Raw genomic sequence first — 18,844 nt, 5'->3', positions numbered from 1 at the left:
CAATCGCTCTGTAGATAATTAAGCATTCTCTCTCTCTCTCTCTCTGGTTTCAATCCTGGGATTGGTTTGCAGCAATTTTATCTACCCTCCTCTTCCATTCTTCCCTGTCTTGTGCGGCTCTTTTGACTTCTGCATATGATGAGCAGCGCAAGTCCACCAGCAGGTCCTCCAGGTACTCTCGGCGTGGGCGTCCCCTAGAGTTGGTCCCCTCGGTCATACCCTCTATTATGACATGCAAGAGGCCTTCTTGTCGTATAACATGGCCGATCCATCTTGCACGCCTTTCGGACAAGGTCCTGAGCAGGTGCCTTCCTCCTTCGATTCTTTGGAGAACCTCCTCATTTGTAACATGGTCTCTCCAGGAAATTCCTAACAGTCTTCTATAGGACCACATCTCAAAAGCCTCTAGTCTCCGTTTATCTCTTTCGGATAGGCACCATGTTTCGCAGCCGTACATCAAGATACTCCATACATAGGTCTTGATGAGGAGTATTCTTAGCATTCTTATCTTATTTTAAGCATTCATTTCGTAGTAATTGGCAGGACTCCGTTGGTACAGTTTTTTCCTGATATTTGCGATTGAAATTTTGTTATATTTCAGCGTCATTGAATTTTTTTTAAAATAGCGTGTGGTTCGGGAATTGACAAGCTTGTTCGTAAAATGCGTGGTGGGCGGCTAACATCAGCCCAAATTGAAATAAAATATATTATGGTCATAAGTATGATTAATGTAAAACTTTTCTTAATCCAATTATAAAAAAAAGAAAAAAAATGGTTTTAATAAAAAAAATATTTTTAAATCCTCGTTTAATCATATTATTATTATTTTAAAAAAACTGCATATATTTTTTGCATACCTTAATTCAATGAACGAGTAAATTTAAAAAAATTGTTTCGTTTGCATGTTTAGTTTAAAAGTTATGTAAGATTTAGTACACCACTGCAGATTTAAAACTTTGGTACAAAACAATTCGGAGGCCAATGGGTTAATTTGAATATGCGCGATTACAGCCCGAAACTGTGTAACTTTCATGAACTAAACAAACGGTCAGTTTTATTTGGCACGGGGGGATTTAATGGACTGTCCCCGTGGTATTCGAAATTCACATAAAAGTGCGAATGCGCAATTTCGAGGATCTTTGTTTACGATCGAGAAAGAAACACAAAGAATATAACCATATGCCTGAAGGGACATCTCCGATTGTTTCCACCTGGGTATAAGGTTCTGTGCACTGAGAAATGCATCAAAGGGCTCGGACGAATGTCGGCTGGTCGCTAGTTCTAGTTAGTAAGCTTCAAGACATGGAGCGAAACGGATGCCATTCACTTTATATTATATTTCAGCAAATGTTAATTGTTTTTATGTTTATAGAATTCATTCGTTTTGGTGAGGACTGTCCCCACTGTCTCCCTATGGAGAACAGCCACTGGTTTTAAATGTACTTATATGTCCTTTGTAACTTGTAACCTCTCCCTCTTTCTCATAAAAGACACATGAAAGGGAGGAAAGGAATTTATTTATGTGAATACGGCACAGGAGTCCTAAGTCCCAACTGTTCCCTGCTAACCGGAGCTGGTGGGACTATGGCTTCTCCAATTTGGGGTGTGTTGTGAGTATTAAGATCTGGTCACCAAACATGGTTAAAGCCAGTGGTTTTCTATGGGGGTCATTTGGTCAATGACCTCCCAAAAATATGCTGCAATATTATTAATTTAAAAAATAAGGACTTAACAAACTACCCGATTATTAATTGTTTAGTTTTTATTTGTGCAGATTCGTACACTAATAGCAGGTTCCAGTGCCATCTAGCATCCAAATGAGAAGCTACTCTATATAGCTACCGTGGCTCACAGTTGTGCAACCCCCTTGTTTACACATCTGCCCTGATGGACACTGTAATGCTGTCCGAAAAATTGGCTAAAAGAGGTAGCGCAACACGGAATAATACCCCAAAAATAGATCACTAAAATGGTTAAAGCCATTTCACTAATGGTGGTCGTTCACCAGGATGATAACGAGAGTATCTACTACTATGGAGCAATGAAGGTTTCAGTGGCAGGGTCATTTCAATTGGTTGTACATGGCACAAGCACTCTCCACAAAGACAGGTTACACTCACCCACAGATTGAATTTTAATGTGCGTGCAGTCAATTGCACCTATCACATCAGGGAATCCAGCCAATGCAAAGAATTCCTTTTTAACCTCCTCCGCTTCCTGGGCTCCCGGTAATTGGATGTGCTTTGGTGTCAAGTTGGCAAGAGCATGAGACACTTTTTTAATGATCCTACTTGCTGTAGATGGGCTGACTTGGAAAAAGTCTCCATTTGTGACATGGTAACTTCCTGCCGCATAGAACCGTAAGGCTATCAGCAATTGGTTGGCTGCTAAGACAGGACAATTTCTAAAAATAAAGAAATGCTTTATAAGAACATAAAATAATTAATCCCAGATAGAATAAAGAGAACATACAATGAGGCCCCGTACATCCGTAAGTTCCTATCCTCGCTATGAGAGATATTTACTTCCGTCAAGTTGCTCCCTGGTAGGAGCCCTGGCAATGACATACTTCACTTATTTTAACCAGTGATTCCTGACATTATTTGGAGTAAAATATGTAAAAAAAAAATTCGAATCCAGTGACATTTTTTTATTTTTTCATCTTAAAACATAAAATTAGTTAGGATCGGGGTGAGGGGTTAGTCGGTTACTAGGCTGAGTGACCAGTGACGACATGTGAAAGAAATTTTTTTTGCAAAGTTTTGAAAAAAAACAAAGTCATCTGATTCTAAAATTTCATGCACATTTTGAACTCCAAATAATGTCAGGAATCACTGGTTAAATTAAGTCAAGTACGTCCTTTAACAACCTGTATAATAACAATAGATTAGCCCTCATACCTAATTTAAATCTAAAAACAACACCACCTGAGAGTAAATTCGTAAAATAATTCCGATGCCTTGCTTCGATAGTCTAGATTTAAATTTTCCCTACAATATACAATAGCACAAATTTATAGCTCAAATCCCATTTTTTAAATTGTTCATTTTATAGGCTATGTATAAAGATGAACATAACCCAATTTGATGTAAACTTGTTGTACAAGCTTCTAAAAACGTATGTGAAACCAGCGAAGATCGTTCATTTTGTGGCAAAAGTGTTGTCGTAACTTCTTGCTAGAAAAAAATGTAAGATTTTTTTAAATATTTGATAAAGTCTGCCAGAGCCCCTACATAAAATGTTTGTAACTGCCTCTATTTAATGTCTGAAAAATGATCTTCACAAAGCTAATCCAATGAGCATTGGAATAAAATTACTGGAAGACAAATTTGCTCCGTGCAGACCAACAAAAGGTAGAAAGCAATGCTTCCTCCGATCTTTCGACTTTGAGATAATGCACTTTCTTTTGAATGTTTTCTTAACCCTAGAAGCCTAATCTATTTTATAGGTACATAAAGCCTTAACATACGTCTCAGAGGCGTACACATGTAAATGACAGCCCGTTGGCCAAAATATACTTACTTGTGCCCTATTTTTCGTTGGAAAGTTAAGGTTGGTATGTAAACTAATAATAAAACACAGTTTTATCAATGAAAAATACTATCACAGGTATTTATTACAACGAATCCAAACATTATGCTTATATTCAAACAAAAAAATCATTTTCTTAAAAATTAACTTGAACATATGTTTTTTTTAAATAATCATATATTTTTTTAAGATTAATTTCTTATTCTTAGGGCAAACATTAAAAGTAATCTTGCTTTTAATTACTAGCTGTAATTTTAGAGTAATCTACACAGACATCAACTTTGTGCTAAGAAAATACTGACTTTTTGCTCTTACAGCACACTAATTTTGACATTCTCTTTTTTTTAGCAGGAAAAAGCGCAGTATGTACCTACGTTTTTTGGGCTCTGGTTCTCCTGCCGGAAATTTATTACCTGAATCAGTAGGTTTTGCGAGAATTTGGCTTATATTTTTAAGTCGGAGCTTCAAGTCTGAATCCAACGCTTGACCGAATCTGTGTAGAGTTGTTTAATGAATTCTTTTTTGTTTGAGAATTTATTTGATCATGTTGTGGCCATAAATTACAGCACAATTAACAAAAGCCATGTTTAAGATGCCATAGAAAACAGCCATTGACCATCTTTTAGTTTTGCGGCTGCACGACATTGAGGCGCACATTTGATCAAATGAATCTACTCCTCTTTTTGTTTGGTTCTAGAAATGAATCATGCTGGTTTGCCACATGAATTATTAATTATTACATGTTTTTCACAACAAGATAAAAGGTAAAACATATTTGCAGGTTCTGGTTTGTTCGATAAAAGTGTCAGAGAGCCATCAAAACAAAACGTAGAACTGCCAACAGGTCGAGATCTCGAGTTCTTCAATTTTTCGTTAATTTCCCGCTTATTTGATCAAATAGTGCCCACTAGATTTAATTTGTAATTTGAGCTGGTCCTCGAGAGGTGCGGACTTCATTCATAGCTGAAGTTCTGTGAGATGATTGACCCTTATTTGTTGAACAAACATCCCGCGTCCATTCTTACCGCGAAGAGTTTTTCCAGGAACACGATAAATTTGCCCTGAGTTGGCGGATTGCGAAGCATGAGCAGAATCAGATGCTAGGTCAGTTTTTAAAAATTTTAGTCAGCTTCTTCAGTGGGAGCAGATTCTTGTAAAATGAAAGCCTCTTAAGTTACATAGTTATTCCCATCTTCGCTTTGAATGTCGTGCAAACTGGCTGTCCTCGTCTTCAGGAGCTGATTCTCCCAGAGAAAGACTATCTTTTTATTCTAAGATTTTCAAAATATCGTTACTGTTTTATATATTAGACCATGTCATATAAGTATCTGAAACAATGCCAAAATAAACATAAAATGGATGGAAAATTAACGAAAGTAAAAACACATTATTTTAGTTAAAAGTTACACAAAGCCTAAACATACGTCTCGCAGGCGTACTATACCTCAAAAACTCAAAAATGGCTGGAATTACCTTAGTGATACAGGTACCATCGGCGAGCTCCCGTCGTCAACTGGGTTGGTTAAGGAGCACGAGGCGCTAACTTCAACCGTTAGAAAGAGAAATAGAATTTAAGATTGTGTGTACGCCTCGTAGGCGTAGATAAGGCTTCTAGGGTTAAACCAATGTTTTTGGTTTCGGTTTAAATTTTAATATTCACACCTAATGTCTGGATAACACTTAGTCGATGCCCCAGATGGAATAGAGAGAAGATGCAATGGATACCAGATAGAGAAGAAAGGGAGTTAAAGCTAGAAGTCTCTAGGTCCAACTTCGGTCGTTTGATTTAGGTATTATAGTGTGATAAAATGTCTTTAAATGCTATAGATGTCCATGTCAGCAGCTCAAGAGAAATGAAATGATGGGAAACGGTGATAAAAATCTAAGATACGACGTGCGGCATTGCTTAACCCAATTTATTTTATATTTTGAAGTAAGAGTGTTATATTAAAAGCAAAAACTTACCTTTTACTAGAATAGATTAGTTTGTCTTCAATTTGTTCCAAAACATAACAAAAACAAGTCTTAGACATTCGAAAACGGTTAATAAATTCGCCGTCAGTCAATGTTTCCAAGAAATCCCTTTCAGTGCTCTGACGCCTTCTGTGCAGACCGTGCCAATCTTTTCCGCCTGTGTCTATTTGATCCACCCATTCCACAAGTTCTACTATCGACAAAATATCTTCAATACCACTATCCACATCCATTTTTTTTAAATAACAAAGTAAAACTATACACGAGCAATACTGTTGATTCGTGCTGCTCTTGATAAAACTAAAAGCAGTGAAAATTAGGGTAATTATTCGGGATCGCTGGTCACGCTTAATATTTTTTTTAAAACCTTTTGATTTACCTTAATTAAAAAGGAAACTGTCTGCATGGGAAATATTTAATTTCAGCATTTTAATTTTTAATTACGTGAAATGAAAATTCGCTTTCGTTGACGACAGCCATAAATAAACCTGAATAAACCACTCTCATGACAGATGATAAATAAACCCAATAAACATAAATAAACCCATAAATATACCACTCTATAGATCGATATCTTCGGGCTTTTTGTATGTAACGGAATTATACAGTGCTTAACCACAGATATACAAGCAGCATACAAGCAGTAGACAAGGTAGAGGAAACTCAAGGCCATTTAAAAAAAGATGCGACCATAGACAACATAATTGCTCTCAGCCTACTCTATTCATTCACTAGCCCAAAAAAACTATTATAAAAATAAAAATGTCCTTGAAGCAGAAAAATGTCGAAATGTTTTCCAAGGGCAAGGTTCATCTGACTAAGAAAAAATAAAAAGTGGGTGTGTCAAGCCTACGCAAGACAGAAGTGAAACTTCTAGTTTCAGCTGATGCTTGGCGTGGCGCAGTTCGCTGGTGTCTGAGAGAGAGGAAAGAAGAGAAGAGAGAGAACGTTCGTGAGCGGCTCCCCCACCTCAACAAGGTTTCACTTCAAAAATGCCACAGCCGAGAATCGAACCTCGCTTAACTGATTGAAAGCCAACCACGCTGAGCACCAACTGTAAGCAAAGCCGCATAAATTGATTATATTATGTAGGTTCTGAAAATATGAGAGCTTGTTATGTTTTATAATGTTACCTACATCACACCCAAAATATAATATATTTTTAAAAATAATGTACAATGTACAGAAATAGAATCCCACACAAGATCGCGTAGTGCGCTCTAGCGAACGGATATTTTATCAGAGGGAGATAGTTTTAATTTTTTTTTCTGTAAATTATTACATATTATCAAAATAAATAAATTAATTAAATAAATGTAATACAATTATCATAATATACGGATTAGATAATAATTTTAATCCAACACAATAACGCAAAGCGCGCTCTAGCGGAGTAATGTTTTATCACAGTGAGATAAGTGTTTTTATTATTTTGCAATATTATTTTCTTTTAAAAAATGTTCTGACCTACTAAAAAATAAGATATTGAATGAAAAAGGCGTTAAAAACAAAAAAATAATGTGCGATGGCCGAGAATCGAACTCGGATCAACTGCTTGGAAGTCAACTATGCTGACCATTACACCACCAACGCCAGTTGTCGAGATGAGCTAAGAAGCATTTATATGTTACTTCAAAACTTTGACTAGATCAAATGAACTTTAATCGGTGGTGGGGGTACCCGCATTTTCGTTTCGGTCATGAGTCGGTTTTACTCCGGTCCTAGAAATTGCATGACGCGCGTAAAGAAGTTTCACTTCAATAAACTTTTACAGTGCATTTCCTTAAGATGAAACTTGTTAATCTGAGAAGAAGAAACCCAAAATGACAAGAAATTTGCAAAAACACTGAAGAAAATTTCCAAAACATGATTGTCGGACAGTACGACGAAGAATTCCGACATTTTTCAGCCTCATGAACTCATGGTTACATATGTTTAAAAATCTTTAATTTCACCAAAACAATAAGATAATACAGGATAACACTAATCAATAACATGAATAAGTTTATCGATATAATAAATAACATTTATACGTTGTGGAGGAAGACATATGCCAAGTATGAAGCATTGTTCAAAAAACCGAACGAATAACCTAAAAAACTGTCAATTCACTTTAAACTTGAACTTACGTAAGTAGGTTGAATATATGTTTGTAACTCGCTAACACTATACTGGCTTATATTGTATTTTTATCACGAACAACTTTAACACGCAATATTTTCGACGGAGCTGATAGTATTTCGGCAGCAAATGACAACCCGCGTGTATAAATAAACCACACTCATTTTGTTTGAATGATTTGAAACTGTCAAACGGCAAAATTCCGTCATCTCTTTCTGTTACACGAGTCATTATGGTAGAGAGCGAGATATCAAACCAATCCTTCTTTTCTCACCAATGAGATCTGAGCTTTTAGCCATATTATTCGTTTTCTATAAGAATTTTGAGGTTCGATTCTCGGCTGTGGCATTTTTGAAGTGAAACCTTGTTGAGGTGGGGGAGCCGCTCACGAACGTTCTCTCTCTTCTCTTCTTTCCTCTCTCTCAGACACCAGCGAACTGCGCCACGCCAAGCATCAGCTGAAACTAGAAGTTTCACTTCTGTCTTGCGTAGGCTTGACACACCCACTTTTTATTTTTATAATAGTTTTTTGGGGCTAGTGAATGAATAGAGTAGGCCAAGAGCAATTATGTTGTCTATGGTCGCATCTTTTTTTAAATGGCCTTGAGTTTCCTCTACCTTGTCTACTGCTCTGCTCCGCACGGTAGGTACTGCTTGTATGCTGCTTGTATATCTGTGGTTAAGTACTGTATAATTCCGTTACATACAAAAAGCCCGAAGATATCAATCTAGAGAGTGGTATATTTATGAGTATAACCTAAAAATTATCACTGACCAGGGGCATTTAACTAAGCTTTGGCCTTGAAACTCATTTGAAACCGCCACGCCCACCTCAAAATTCTTATAAAAAACGAATAATATGGCTAAAAGCTCAGATCTCATTGGTGAGAACAGAAGGATTGGTTTGATCTCTCGCTCTCTACCATAATGACTCGTGTAACAGAAAGAGATGACGGAATTTTCCCGTTTGACAGTTTCAAATCATTCAAACAAAATGAGAGTGGTTTATTTATACACGCGGGTTGTCATTTGCTGCCGAAATACTATCATTTTCGTCGAAAATATTGCGTGTTAAAGTTGTTCGTGATAAAAATACAATATAAGCCAGTATAGTGTCAGCGAGTTACAAACATATTATATTCAACCTACCTACGTAAGTTCAAGTTTAAAGTGAATTAACAGTTTTAGGTTATTCGTTCGGTCTTTTGAACAATGCTTCATACTTGACATATGTCTTCCTCCACAACGTATAAATGTTATTTATTATATCGATAAACTTATTCATGTTATTGATTAGTGTTATCCTGTATTATCTTATTGTTTTGGTGAAATTAAAGATTTTTAAACATATGTAACCATGAGTTCATGAGGCTGAAAAATGTCGGAATTTTTCGTCGTACTGTCGGACAATCATGTTTTGGAAATTTTCTTCAGTGTTTTTGCAAATTTCTTGTCATTTTGGGTTTCTTCTTCTCAGATTAACAAGTTTCATCTAAAGGAAATGCACTTTAAAAGTTTATTTTCTTAGTCAGATGAACCTTGCTCTTGGAAAACATTTCGACATTTTTCTGCTTCAAGGACATTTTTATTTTTATAATAGTTTTTTTGGGCTAGTGAATGAATAGAGTAGGCTGAGAGCAATTATGTTGTCTATGGTCGCATCTTTTTTTAAATGGCCTTGAGTTTCCTCTACCTTGTCTACTGCTCTGCTCCGCACGGTAGGTACTGCTTGTATATCTGTGGTTAAGTACTGTATAATTCTGTTGGATACAAAAAGCCCGAAGATATCGATCTAGAGAGTGGTATATTTATGTCACTGACGTATGCTTTTGTCGTTGCATCCTGTAGATAGCGTTAGATTATTGTATTCCGACGATTGACGACGATTCTCTAAACCGATTTCAATCGTCTTATCTTCAATGTCAGTAGTATATCCTTATTTGAAAATATTTTTACAGTAGATTCCATTGCTTGGGAAAATATTAAAACCTAAAGATAATATTCATATCTCATACAAATTGGAGTTCCGTTAAAACAACGGTTCAGTTTTGGGAAGTTTCAGACATATGTTTTGTGCACAACAGAGCCATGGATCAACTTAATCCAGAGAATGTATCCATCAAGACGGAACCAGTGCCCCGGGAAGACAATGGAGGTGAAATGCCTTATACGGATATGGATTTCGACCTCCCAGATGTAAAGAAGGAATGTTTGCAGAATGCGGAGAGTGCTCGGACAGCCAGTAAGTTGCGTTGCACATTACTTTTGAAATGAAGGTTGTTAAATACTGATGTTCGGAATCCTTGTCCGTTTTGAAATATTGCACAGACAGGACATAATATACTTGTTCATAACGTCCTCTCTTGCTGTACCTATATAAGTACTACAGCAATATTTTAACTTATACTCACAAATCTCATGTTGCAACCTTACCTTATTCGGGATATAATAAAGCTCAATTAATTAAAATGCACTGAAAACACAATATTGATGCAATAAAGCATTATTCCAATGGCTGCAAACAACAAAACGCCGTACTGAAGGTGCTCAAGAGTAAACGTTTTATCCTTCTTGAAGGATCACTCTTGAAATTGACATCTGGGGTTCTTCATATTTCTTAAATTAATTTTTATTATTACAGTATTAGTAGTGTGATCCTGTAGAAGAGGAAATTGCCCACGAAACATGTAGATTGTTTTTATAAAAATTATGTGATGTAAGCAAAGTTTGTGGAAATTTTAATAAAATAAATGATGCCATCACAAAGCAAAAAACTTTTTCACAAAGCAAGAAAAGTTGATAAAGTTATTTTTATTTTAAAAGTTATTTATTCATAACCATAATTGTTTTTTTAACATTAACAAGTAGTCCTACATCAAGTGCCCATTTAAGCAGTTATATAATCTCTCTTTGTAATGTAATAACCAGTTCTAAATCTACCAAAGTTACAACAATTCAACAGTTCAATATAAACAATGTCCCCAGGAGATACGCTGATAATTCTGACCAATTTCTTGAATTTCTCATTAATTTTATAATAAATATAAAACCGAATTTAGTAAAGTAAGCTATGCAATGTGATGAAGCAATACAAATAAACGAACCTTCTGAGCAGGGAAAGAAGCTCTAGTCATAAAAATCACCACCGATGAAATCGAAAACATTATTTCTTCCCTAAAATGAAATGTATCTTTGGAGGACTTAATCACAACCAATGCAATGAAATATCTCTTTAAAGTACTTATCATTCCTCTAACATACCTTGTCAATCTGTCTATAACTGGAAGCGTTTTCCCCACAGCTCGCAAACAAGCTATTGTTATACCAATATTACAAGGATTTTAAAATTTCATTTACAACTATTTACTAATAAACCTACTCAATACGTTTTCAAACATATTGGAGAAAATACTAAAAAACAAATCCCATCCTTCTTTAATTATATACTACGATAGTTAATAACTATCGACCTATGGTAAACACCTTATCAAAAATAATAGAGAAATTAGGTTAATGACTTATATATATATATATATATATATATATATATATATGTAACGGACGTACTGCTCCGGGATCGGACGTGGCCGCCCCATATTAAAATCTGCTATTTGCCTTAACTTTGCCTGTCCTTAAATTGAATAAACTGCCTGTAAATGTATGTAAAATTAAACTGTAAACCCTAAATTATGTAAAAATGAAAATGTAATGTAAAATGTTAAAACAATAAACGAAACGTCGGAGCTTGGCTAGAGGTATACGGGCAGAGAAGTATTGTGAGAGCTGGTAAAATCATATTCATATTTTAATTCGGGCACGATTGTTAGAACCGTGCCAAAACATGGTGGGAAGCCGTGCCGTGCGCCATGCTCCGTCATAGCGTCACAAATGACCGGTGGTACGCCGTCATTACGTCCCACGGGCACGGTTCTGAGGATCGTGCCCAAACAAAGGAAGGCCGTGGTCACGTTCGACCACGGCCCGACACTACCGGCCGAGCGGCGGTAGACGGCCCGGCGGGGCGCCGCGATAGCGTCGCAAACACGGCTCACGGATTCCAGGAATCAAAGAGAAAGTGGGCCCGTTCAAAAAAAAAATAAAAAAACCCGTTAAAATCATTACAAATGATCACCTCAGTCGTAGAAGCTCTAGATGTTGACAAAAAAGCAATGGCTGTCTTTTTAGACTTGTCCAAGGCATTTGACACTGAATCCCATGGCTTACTCCTATAATAACTGAGCTCAATGGGTATTGTTAATAAAGCTATAGTGTATTGGGTCAGAACTTAGATTGGAAGTAGATCACAGAGAGTAACGATAAATGGTCATATTAGTTCAAAAAAATCAATTGTATATTGTGTTCTTCAGGGTAGTGTTTTAGTTCCAATTTTATTTTTGTTTGATATTAAAGACATTTCACCATTATTAAAGGCACTTCCCCTCAAACCAGAACAAACATACAAGGTATCGTTATTCCTTCACATGAAACAGGAAACAAGACAGACATAAATAATTACCGACCAATAACCCTACTAACAAGCCTATCGAAAGTATTTGAAGAAGTCATCAACTCACAGCTGGTAAGATTCCTCGTGAGCCATAAACTGATCTCATAAAATCAATACGGGTTTCAAGAATATAAGAGTACCTCGGACGCTATTGCCGCTGTCACAGATTTTATTGTTAAAAGCTTAGATAAAAGAAAAAAATGTAATTCAATCTTGTTAGACCTTTCCAAAGCTTTTGATACAATATCACACAATAAATTAATGAACAAACTTGAAGAAATCGGTATTACGGGAAACGAACTTAACTTTTTTAAAAGCTACCTTAATAGACGCCAGCAACAAGTTAAAATAAATAACACACTTAGCAACACCGGTTCATCTAACTACGGTATACCACTAGGTAGCATTTTAGCTCCGTCTTTGTTCCTGTTGTAAACGACTTATGCAACATTATTATTCAGAGGAAAATCGTTAGTTTTGCCGATGACACCGTCTTACTGTTTGAAGCTGACACCTGGCTAGCTGCTTATAAAAAAACTGAAACGGACATAAGCATTAGGGTGGAACACTTTTATATGATTTTTTTTCGAAATTCGAATTGGAAAACCAGGTAAAAGTTGCTTTATGTAATTGTAAATAATACTTCTCAATTTGGAAGTTCTAGCTCGCCAGCTTGAGTTTCCGCCATAGACATTTTTTTGAAGGTTTTATAGACGTTTTGTATTAAACACTCTATAAACAAAATAATAAATAAATATAATATATTATGCATTAAATGATAAACACAGGTTCAGAAAGTTATGTTGGTATGAATAACATCAATTTTTAAAGCAAAATCCCTTTTCGGCTCAAACTTTGGCATGAGTTTACGAGAAGCTAATTTTTGATTTTATAAATCCTTCTCGTCTTATCTTGTCGAATACACTTAGAGCTGCTTCTGTCACAACTTTTACAGATCTTTCCACATCCTGGGTGTGGCAAAGCAGTCTCATAAACTCCAACACTGTATCTTCTCCATTTTCAATGGGATCTTGTAACTGCTCATCGGAAATATTCATCAGTATTGGGGGTTCGTATATATTTTGTTGCCAGTCAATCATGTCTATGTAAGAACATGCATTTAAGTCCACTTTTGGCACCTCAAAAATGCGCGAAACAGAATTTTTATTAACTGGACGAGCTTTTAAAATGCGTCTTGAGGCGAGTTCTCTAATGTGCCTACGTGAATCTGTTACCATACTCAACAACAAGTTTTCTGGATGAGCAAAATAACTATTTCGAATTATAACAGGGTCCACTATCGCTAACAACTCGTTGGACAAATATCTAGTGCTGTTTATAAGCTTCCATAAATGATTTGAACCATCTTTGCAGGATGAATGTGTTTTGATAGCAAACCAGACAGGAGCGTATGATATGATACGACAAATGTTGCTAAAGTCACAAGATATTGTTGTGGATTTTCTGTAGAAATATACAAATGCAGTATGCGATTAGCTCTTGTCAACCAGCGGGCATGGGGTAGTTTACCTGGGCTTCTCTGTAATAGATCAGGAGTGCAGGATCTATTCTTCTTCTTTCGTATGGTGGGGGGTCAGAGGGGGACATCTAGATCTGCGAGCCATTTTAGGGCCTCAGGCGTCGCCATGTGGACCTCATCAATCCCGCCGGGGAATGAATGGAGCGGGCATTCGTTGACCACATGTTCGGTAGTCTGCACCGCACCACATTCACACATCGCCGACTCTTTAAGGCCCCATCTGTGCATCATGTGGGCACAGCGGCTATGGAAGCACCTTAACCTATTGATGGCGGACCAGGTTTTGCGAGGCAGTGAGAACCCAGGCTGTCTCTCGGTGGGGTCCTGTATGAGATGGGCATTTCCCACGTTGGCCGTTTGCCACTCAAGTTTCCACCTATCTTCTGGGGTGAGAGGTAGTCGGAGGAGTCTCTCTCCTTCCACCCAGAAGGGCTTTCGGGACTTCATGCCGGGTGGGAGACGACATCTTCGTGTAGAGGTATTGCGCTTTTTTGCAGCGCCTTCTTGTATTCCCTCAGTGTTGCAATTTCTCGCCTGATGTTTGGCGGGGTTATGTTTGCAAGTACGGGGAGCCAAGGGAGAGGAGTAGATTTTAAAGTCCCGCTGATGGTTCGCATTGTGGCATTAAGCTGAACGTCTACCATGGAAGTGTGGGCGCTTCTAGCCCATACTGGAGCACAGTATTCAGCCGTTGAGAAAACCAGGGCAATGGATGCTGTTCTGAGCGTGTTGGCGTCGCATCCCCAGCTAGTTCCAGCTAGCTTATTAACTAAATTAAGCCTTGTCCTGGTTTTTTTACCCACTGTTTCCATGTGTTGCCGGTAGTTCAAGCTCCTGTCCAAAGTAACTCCGAGATAGCGGGGGTGGGGGTCATGGTAAATATTTTTTCCATCAAACTGAACACAGAGTTTGGCATCCGCTTGTGAATTGCTAAGATGAAAAGCTGTCGCAACTGTTTTCGACCCATTTGGCTTTAGTCGCCAATTGAGGAAATATTCTTCCAAAGCCTTTAGGTCAGAATTGAGGATATCTTCTGCTGCTTTAAGGGTTTTGGCTTGAGCTGTGACGGCGATGTCATCTGCGTAAGCAAATTTTCTGCCTTCAGTGTGAGGGAGGTCTCGAGTGTAGATGTTAAATAGCGATGGGGCCAGCACTGAGCCCTGGGCAAGGCCATTATTGAGGGGTATTTTTTTGCTTTTTCGCCCTCCTAGAAAAACCCTGCAGGATCTATTTATGACAGCAGTAGTCATTTCTTTTATATATTTCTGGTCTGTACTGAGATCTGTGGATATTTGTGGAGGTAGTTCACCTTCTATCTTCTCAAAGTTTGCCAACGGCAGCGTCTTGCATATCTCTAATGTTTTACCAATTTGACCTGCACATGATTTAGGTCCTGCAGTAGGGCGATCCAAATAGGTAAACAAATGCCTCGTGCTATTTCAAAAATTTTCTACTTTGTACTCTGAACTCTTTTAACTTTTCTTCCTTAATTTCTTCAAAGACTTTTTCAAATTATAACACTTCGAGTGATAACTTTTTAGTAACTGTAAGATTAGTTTGTGTGTGACAATTGGAATAGAAGATTTTATTCACAATTCTTCAATTTTCGTTCAAACTATTTCGGAAATTTCCAAAAACGTAGGTTCTTCAGTTGTGTTATTCCTTAATTTTAAGTCTTGTCGAACCCATTCGTAGAATTTCATCACATTTTCATACGTAGGTAGGATATTCTCTTTTAACTCTGCACTTACACCAAATATCGGACATTTTAAATTTTGTCTTCTAGAAATCATGTTAATTCACTTAAAAAGGTTTATCAACAAGTACTCGTGAATATAATTTACGCACGACCATTCACCTTGAGACAATTATCACACTAGTTTAGACAAAACACTGCATTTCGTAGATTGTCACGTGCCGACCCCCGCTTCGTCCCGCACTTTGCTCCTCTGTCACATCGCCAAAGTATATTAAAAAAGAAATATTTGATTGCAACAGCTAGTTTACTATATTTGAATATGTTATATGTACACCGAGAAAACTAAATATGTCACATCAAGCATTAATATTACTGGTCAACTTCCTGACGATGCCTCCATTAGAATACACTCATGTTTGAATTCCGACGAATGTTGTCAGTGTCCGTACATTGAGCGCTCTACTCAGATGGAGTACCTCGGCCTCACCATTGATCCATATCTCAAATGGAATCTCCATACTCAAATAATTGCAAACAAAATAAGAAAAACCATGCACTTTTTCAGAATCATACGAAACTTTCTCGGCTTACAACACCTGAAAATGATTTATTTTGCAGTCTGCCAATCTATTATTGAGTATGGTATCATAGCAAGGGGAGGTGGCACTTCATCTGCAATAGACCCAATCTATTATTGAGTATGGTAAAATAGCATGGGGAGGGGGCACTTCATCTGCAATAGACCCAATCATAAAGGCTCAGAAAACAATTTAAAAAATAATGTTTAGTCTATCAATAATTTCAGACTTTAACCTATTTTTAATATTATTAATGTGCTTAATGTTTGGCAGCTATATGCAAAAACTATCCTTATTCAAATGTACTCAAATATAAATAATTACTAAGAAAAAAGTTAAAATAAACGATGTACTCGAAGCAAAAACAAAAACTTACTAAAAACACCGATAACCCATACTACGTTTGGTCATCGAAACTTTAAATACTTTGCGACAAGACTCTACAACACTCTTACAGACATTATAAAACAATGTGATTCACAAAACAAAAGATAATGTAAAAACTTGGATCAAAAATAAGAATAGGGCCTTTACCGGTGCATTCACCCAAATTCGCAGTTATTGAAGTCACCACTCTATGGAGCGTATACATCCTAATACAAGTATGGGTATCCTCAACACAGGCTAGCCTAGTGTCGCGGTATTTGAGAAACCTCAACTAACTGTACTTTTATTTACTTTTTACCTTCATCATATTATGTTTGTATTTTTCTGTTAATTTTATAAACTTAGAAAAAAGTTACAAATCAATGTACAATATACATTGTGACGAATCAAATTTCGTCACAAATAAATTTGAACGTTAAACTAAGTATGTCCCGCAGTGTGCGCCCAAAGACAAAGAAAGTGTTGACAGACGGGGGTTGTAAAGAAAGAAGTGAGAAGTGCGGGGTAGGGCGACAGGTCCTACGAGCTCAAGAAAGAAAGGCAGTCAAGATCGAGGCGGGAGAGAGAGGAGATCGAGACAGGAGTGGTGGTGAAGTACGCGCTCCCCGCCCAGCGGTGTGATGCTGGGCGGCGGATGAAGAAGTTACAGTCGAGTTAGAGAAAGTGATTTTCAAGTGTTATCCTCCGCCCGGCGACGTAATGTTGGGCGGGAGACGAAGAAAGTGCGGTGATCAGACGCGGCCGGGAGGGCCTGAGCTGCAGAACTGCAGAAGCTGCCACCTAGGACTTCGGCCTTACAAGGCCAACGAACAGAACCAACTCAGTGAAAACAGTGTAGTAACCGTGAACAATGACAATGTGAATAGTGGAGAAGTAATCCGAACCATATGACAACTAGTTAAGTTATAGATGTAAGTAGATCTAAGTATAATTTAGATTAAGCATTAACACTTGACGAACCCTATTAAAATCGAGACTTATAATTATTAGAAGTTCTTAATTAAATTCACCTCCCTAGTCCCCACCCAAGCGACACGAATTGGTAAGTATAAGAACAGCAATATATTTAAGTATGATTCTGAGCTAGATGCCGGAGGAGATGTTAACGTGATTATTGTCACAATGGCGCCCAATGTGAAGCGGTTTTAGATATTTTATTATATCTATCACTAATGTTATTGACATTCCTAAAACCCATCCCTGAACAAAGGTAAATATTTGCATGTTCTAATTTATATTGAATTTTGTGTTATTTTTCTCGCTCATGTCATGTTTTGTCTCGAGTTACCGTTGCTTGGGTGTTTCGTTTTTTGTATAGTGTAAACAAATGTACTGTGACGAAGTCGGATGTGTAATATGCGTCTCATGTCAAGTGCTATTTTTTGTCGGGGGCAGTTAAATCATTATAAAACAAACTCGGCGTTTTGACACATTCGGGACTGTAGGTACCTGTAGATTGTTAACCCTCTTATCACCGATAGATATTTTCAGGAATTTTATATTTTATAGAACACAAGTAAGGCGGGTGATGTCAAGTGGCTATTTTTTATTTGTTAAAATGTATTAAGGATAATGATTTTAGGGTACGCATTCGAGTTCATTTTTTGTTGAGTTTTAGGCAGGGGTGTTTGACCCCGAGTAAGGAATATATATTTATCCCGTTGACAGCTCATCGAACCAAAGATTGTGGTGAGTAGAGTCAGCAATGTAGATTTGCTGTGTATGAACGGCATAAGAATAACAATGTATTTTATATATGTCATTCGGAGAAATTCATTTTCATACCACAATTTCGATCAATTTTATGTGTTCGGTAAAAATCCGATAATTAAAAATTGATGGCAGAAGGCGACCGATAGAGAGGGGAGAGAAAGGGTTAGGCGCATTCACTTAACGCGATTTGAGAAAAACAAATATCTTCGTTCGGCGAAACCGTACATTATCTTGTATCTAAAGTCTCGCAATGTTTCGGATAGTAGTCTGCGCAGATGAGAAAATAAAAGGGCGCGTGCGAACAAATATCTTCGTTCGGCGAAACCGTACATTATCTTGTATCTAAAGTCTCGCAATGTTTCGGATAGTAGTCTGCGCAGATGAGAAAATAAAAGGGCGCGTGCGAATGTGATGACGAACTGCGTTAGTTACGAATTGGAGCACTTACCACCGACACGATTTGTGAGGTACAAATACTTACGTTTGATGAACTTAGTATGAGAGTACCTAAATGTCTCCATATCTAAAAAGTAATCTGCGTGCGTGATAAAAGACCGGTGTTGGTAGAGGTGCGTCCACAAATTAAAAAATGTGAAATGCGAACGGAAACGTAAAGGAGCACTGAACGTTCCACGATTTGAGTGGTACAAATATGCATGTTTGACGAAATTACTATGAGAGTACCTAAATGTCTCTATATCTGAATAGTCTGCATGCGTGATAAAAGACCGGTATTGGTAGAAGTGCGTCCACGAGCGAAAATGCGAAAACGAAAGCAAGCACTGAACGTTCCA

At 37.3% G+C, this 18,844-nt stretch overlaps 1 protein-coding gene across 1 annotated transcript in view; it reads left to right on the top strand.

Annotated features, from left to right (window-relative positions):
* The first annotated feature begins 9,510 nt into the window (after nucleotides 1–9,510).
* Parg (Poly(ADP-ribose) glycohydrolase) overlaps nucleotides 9,511–18,844 on the top strand; it is a 60,523-nt gene continuing 51,189 nt past the window's right edge. Inside the window, exons 1-2 of the mRNA XM_089635796.1 lie at nucleotides 9,511–9,547; nucleotides 9,711–9,868. Of these exons, the coding sequence (XP_089491922.1) occupies nucleotides 9,715–9,868 (154 nt within the window). The 5' untranslated portion in view covers nucleotides 9,511–9,547; nucleotides 9,711–9,714. The remainder of the gene's footprint in view (nucleotides 9,548–9,710; nucleotides 9,869–18,844) is intronic.

Source organism: Hesperophylax consimilis, chromosome 9, assembly GCF_061612785.1.
Source record: "Hesperophylax consimilis isolate HC1 chromosome 9, BYU_Hcon_1.0, whole genome shotgun sequence".
NCBI lineage: Eukaryota > Metazoa > Arthropoda > Insecta > Trichoptera > Limnephilidae > Hesperophylax > Hesperophylax consimilis.
This window is presented reverse-complemented; position numbering and strand designations above follow the sequence as displayed.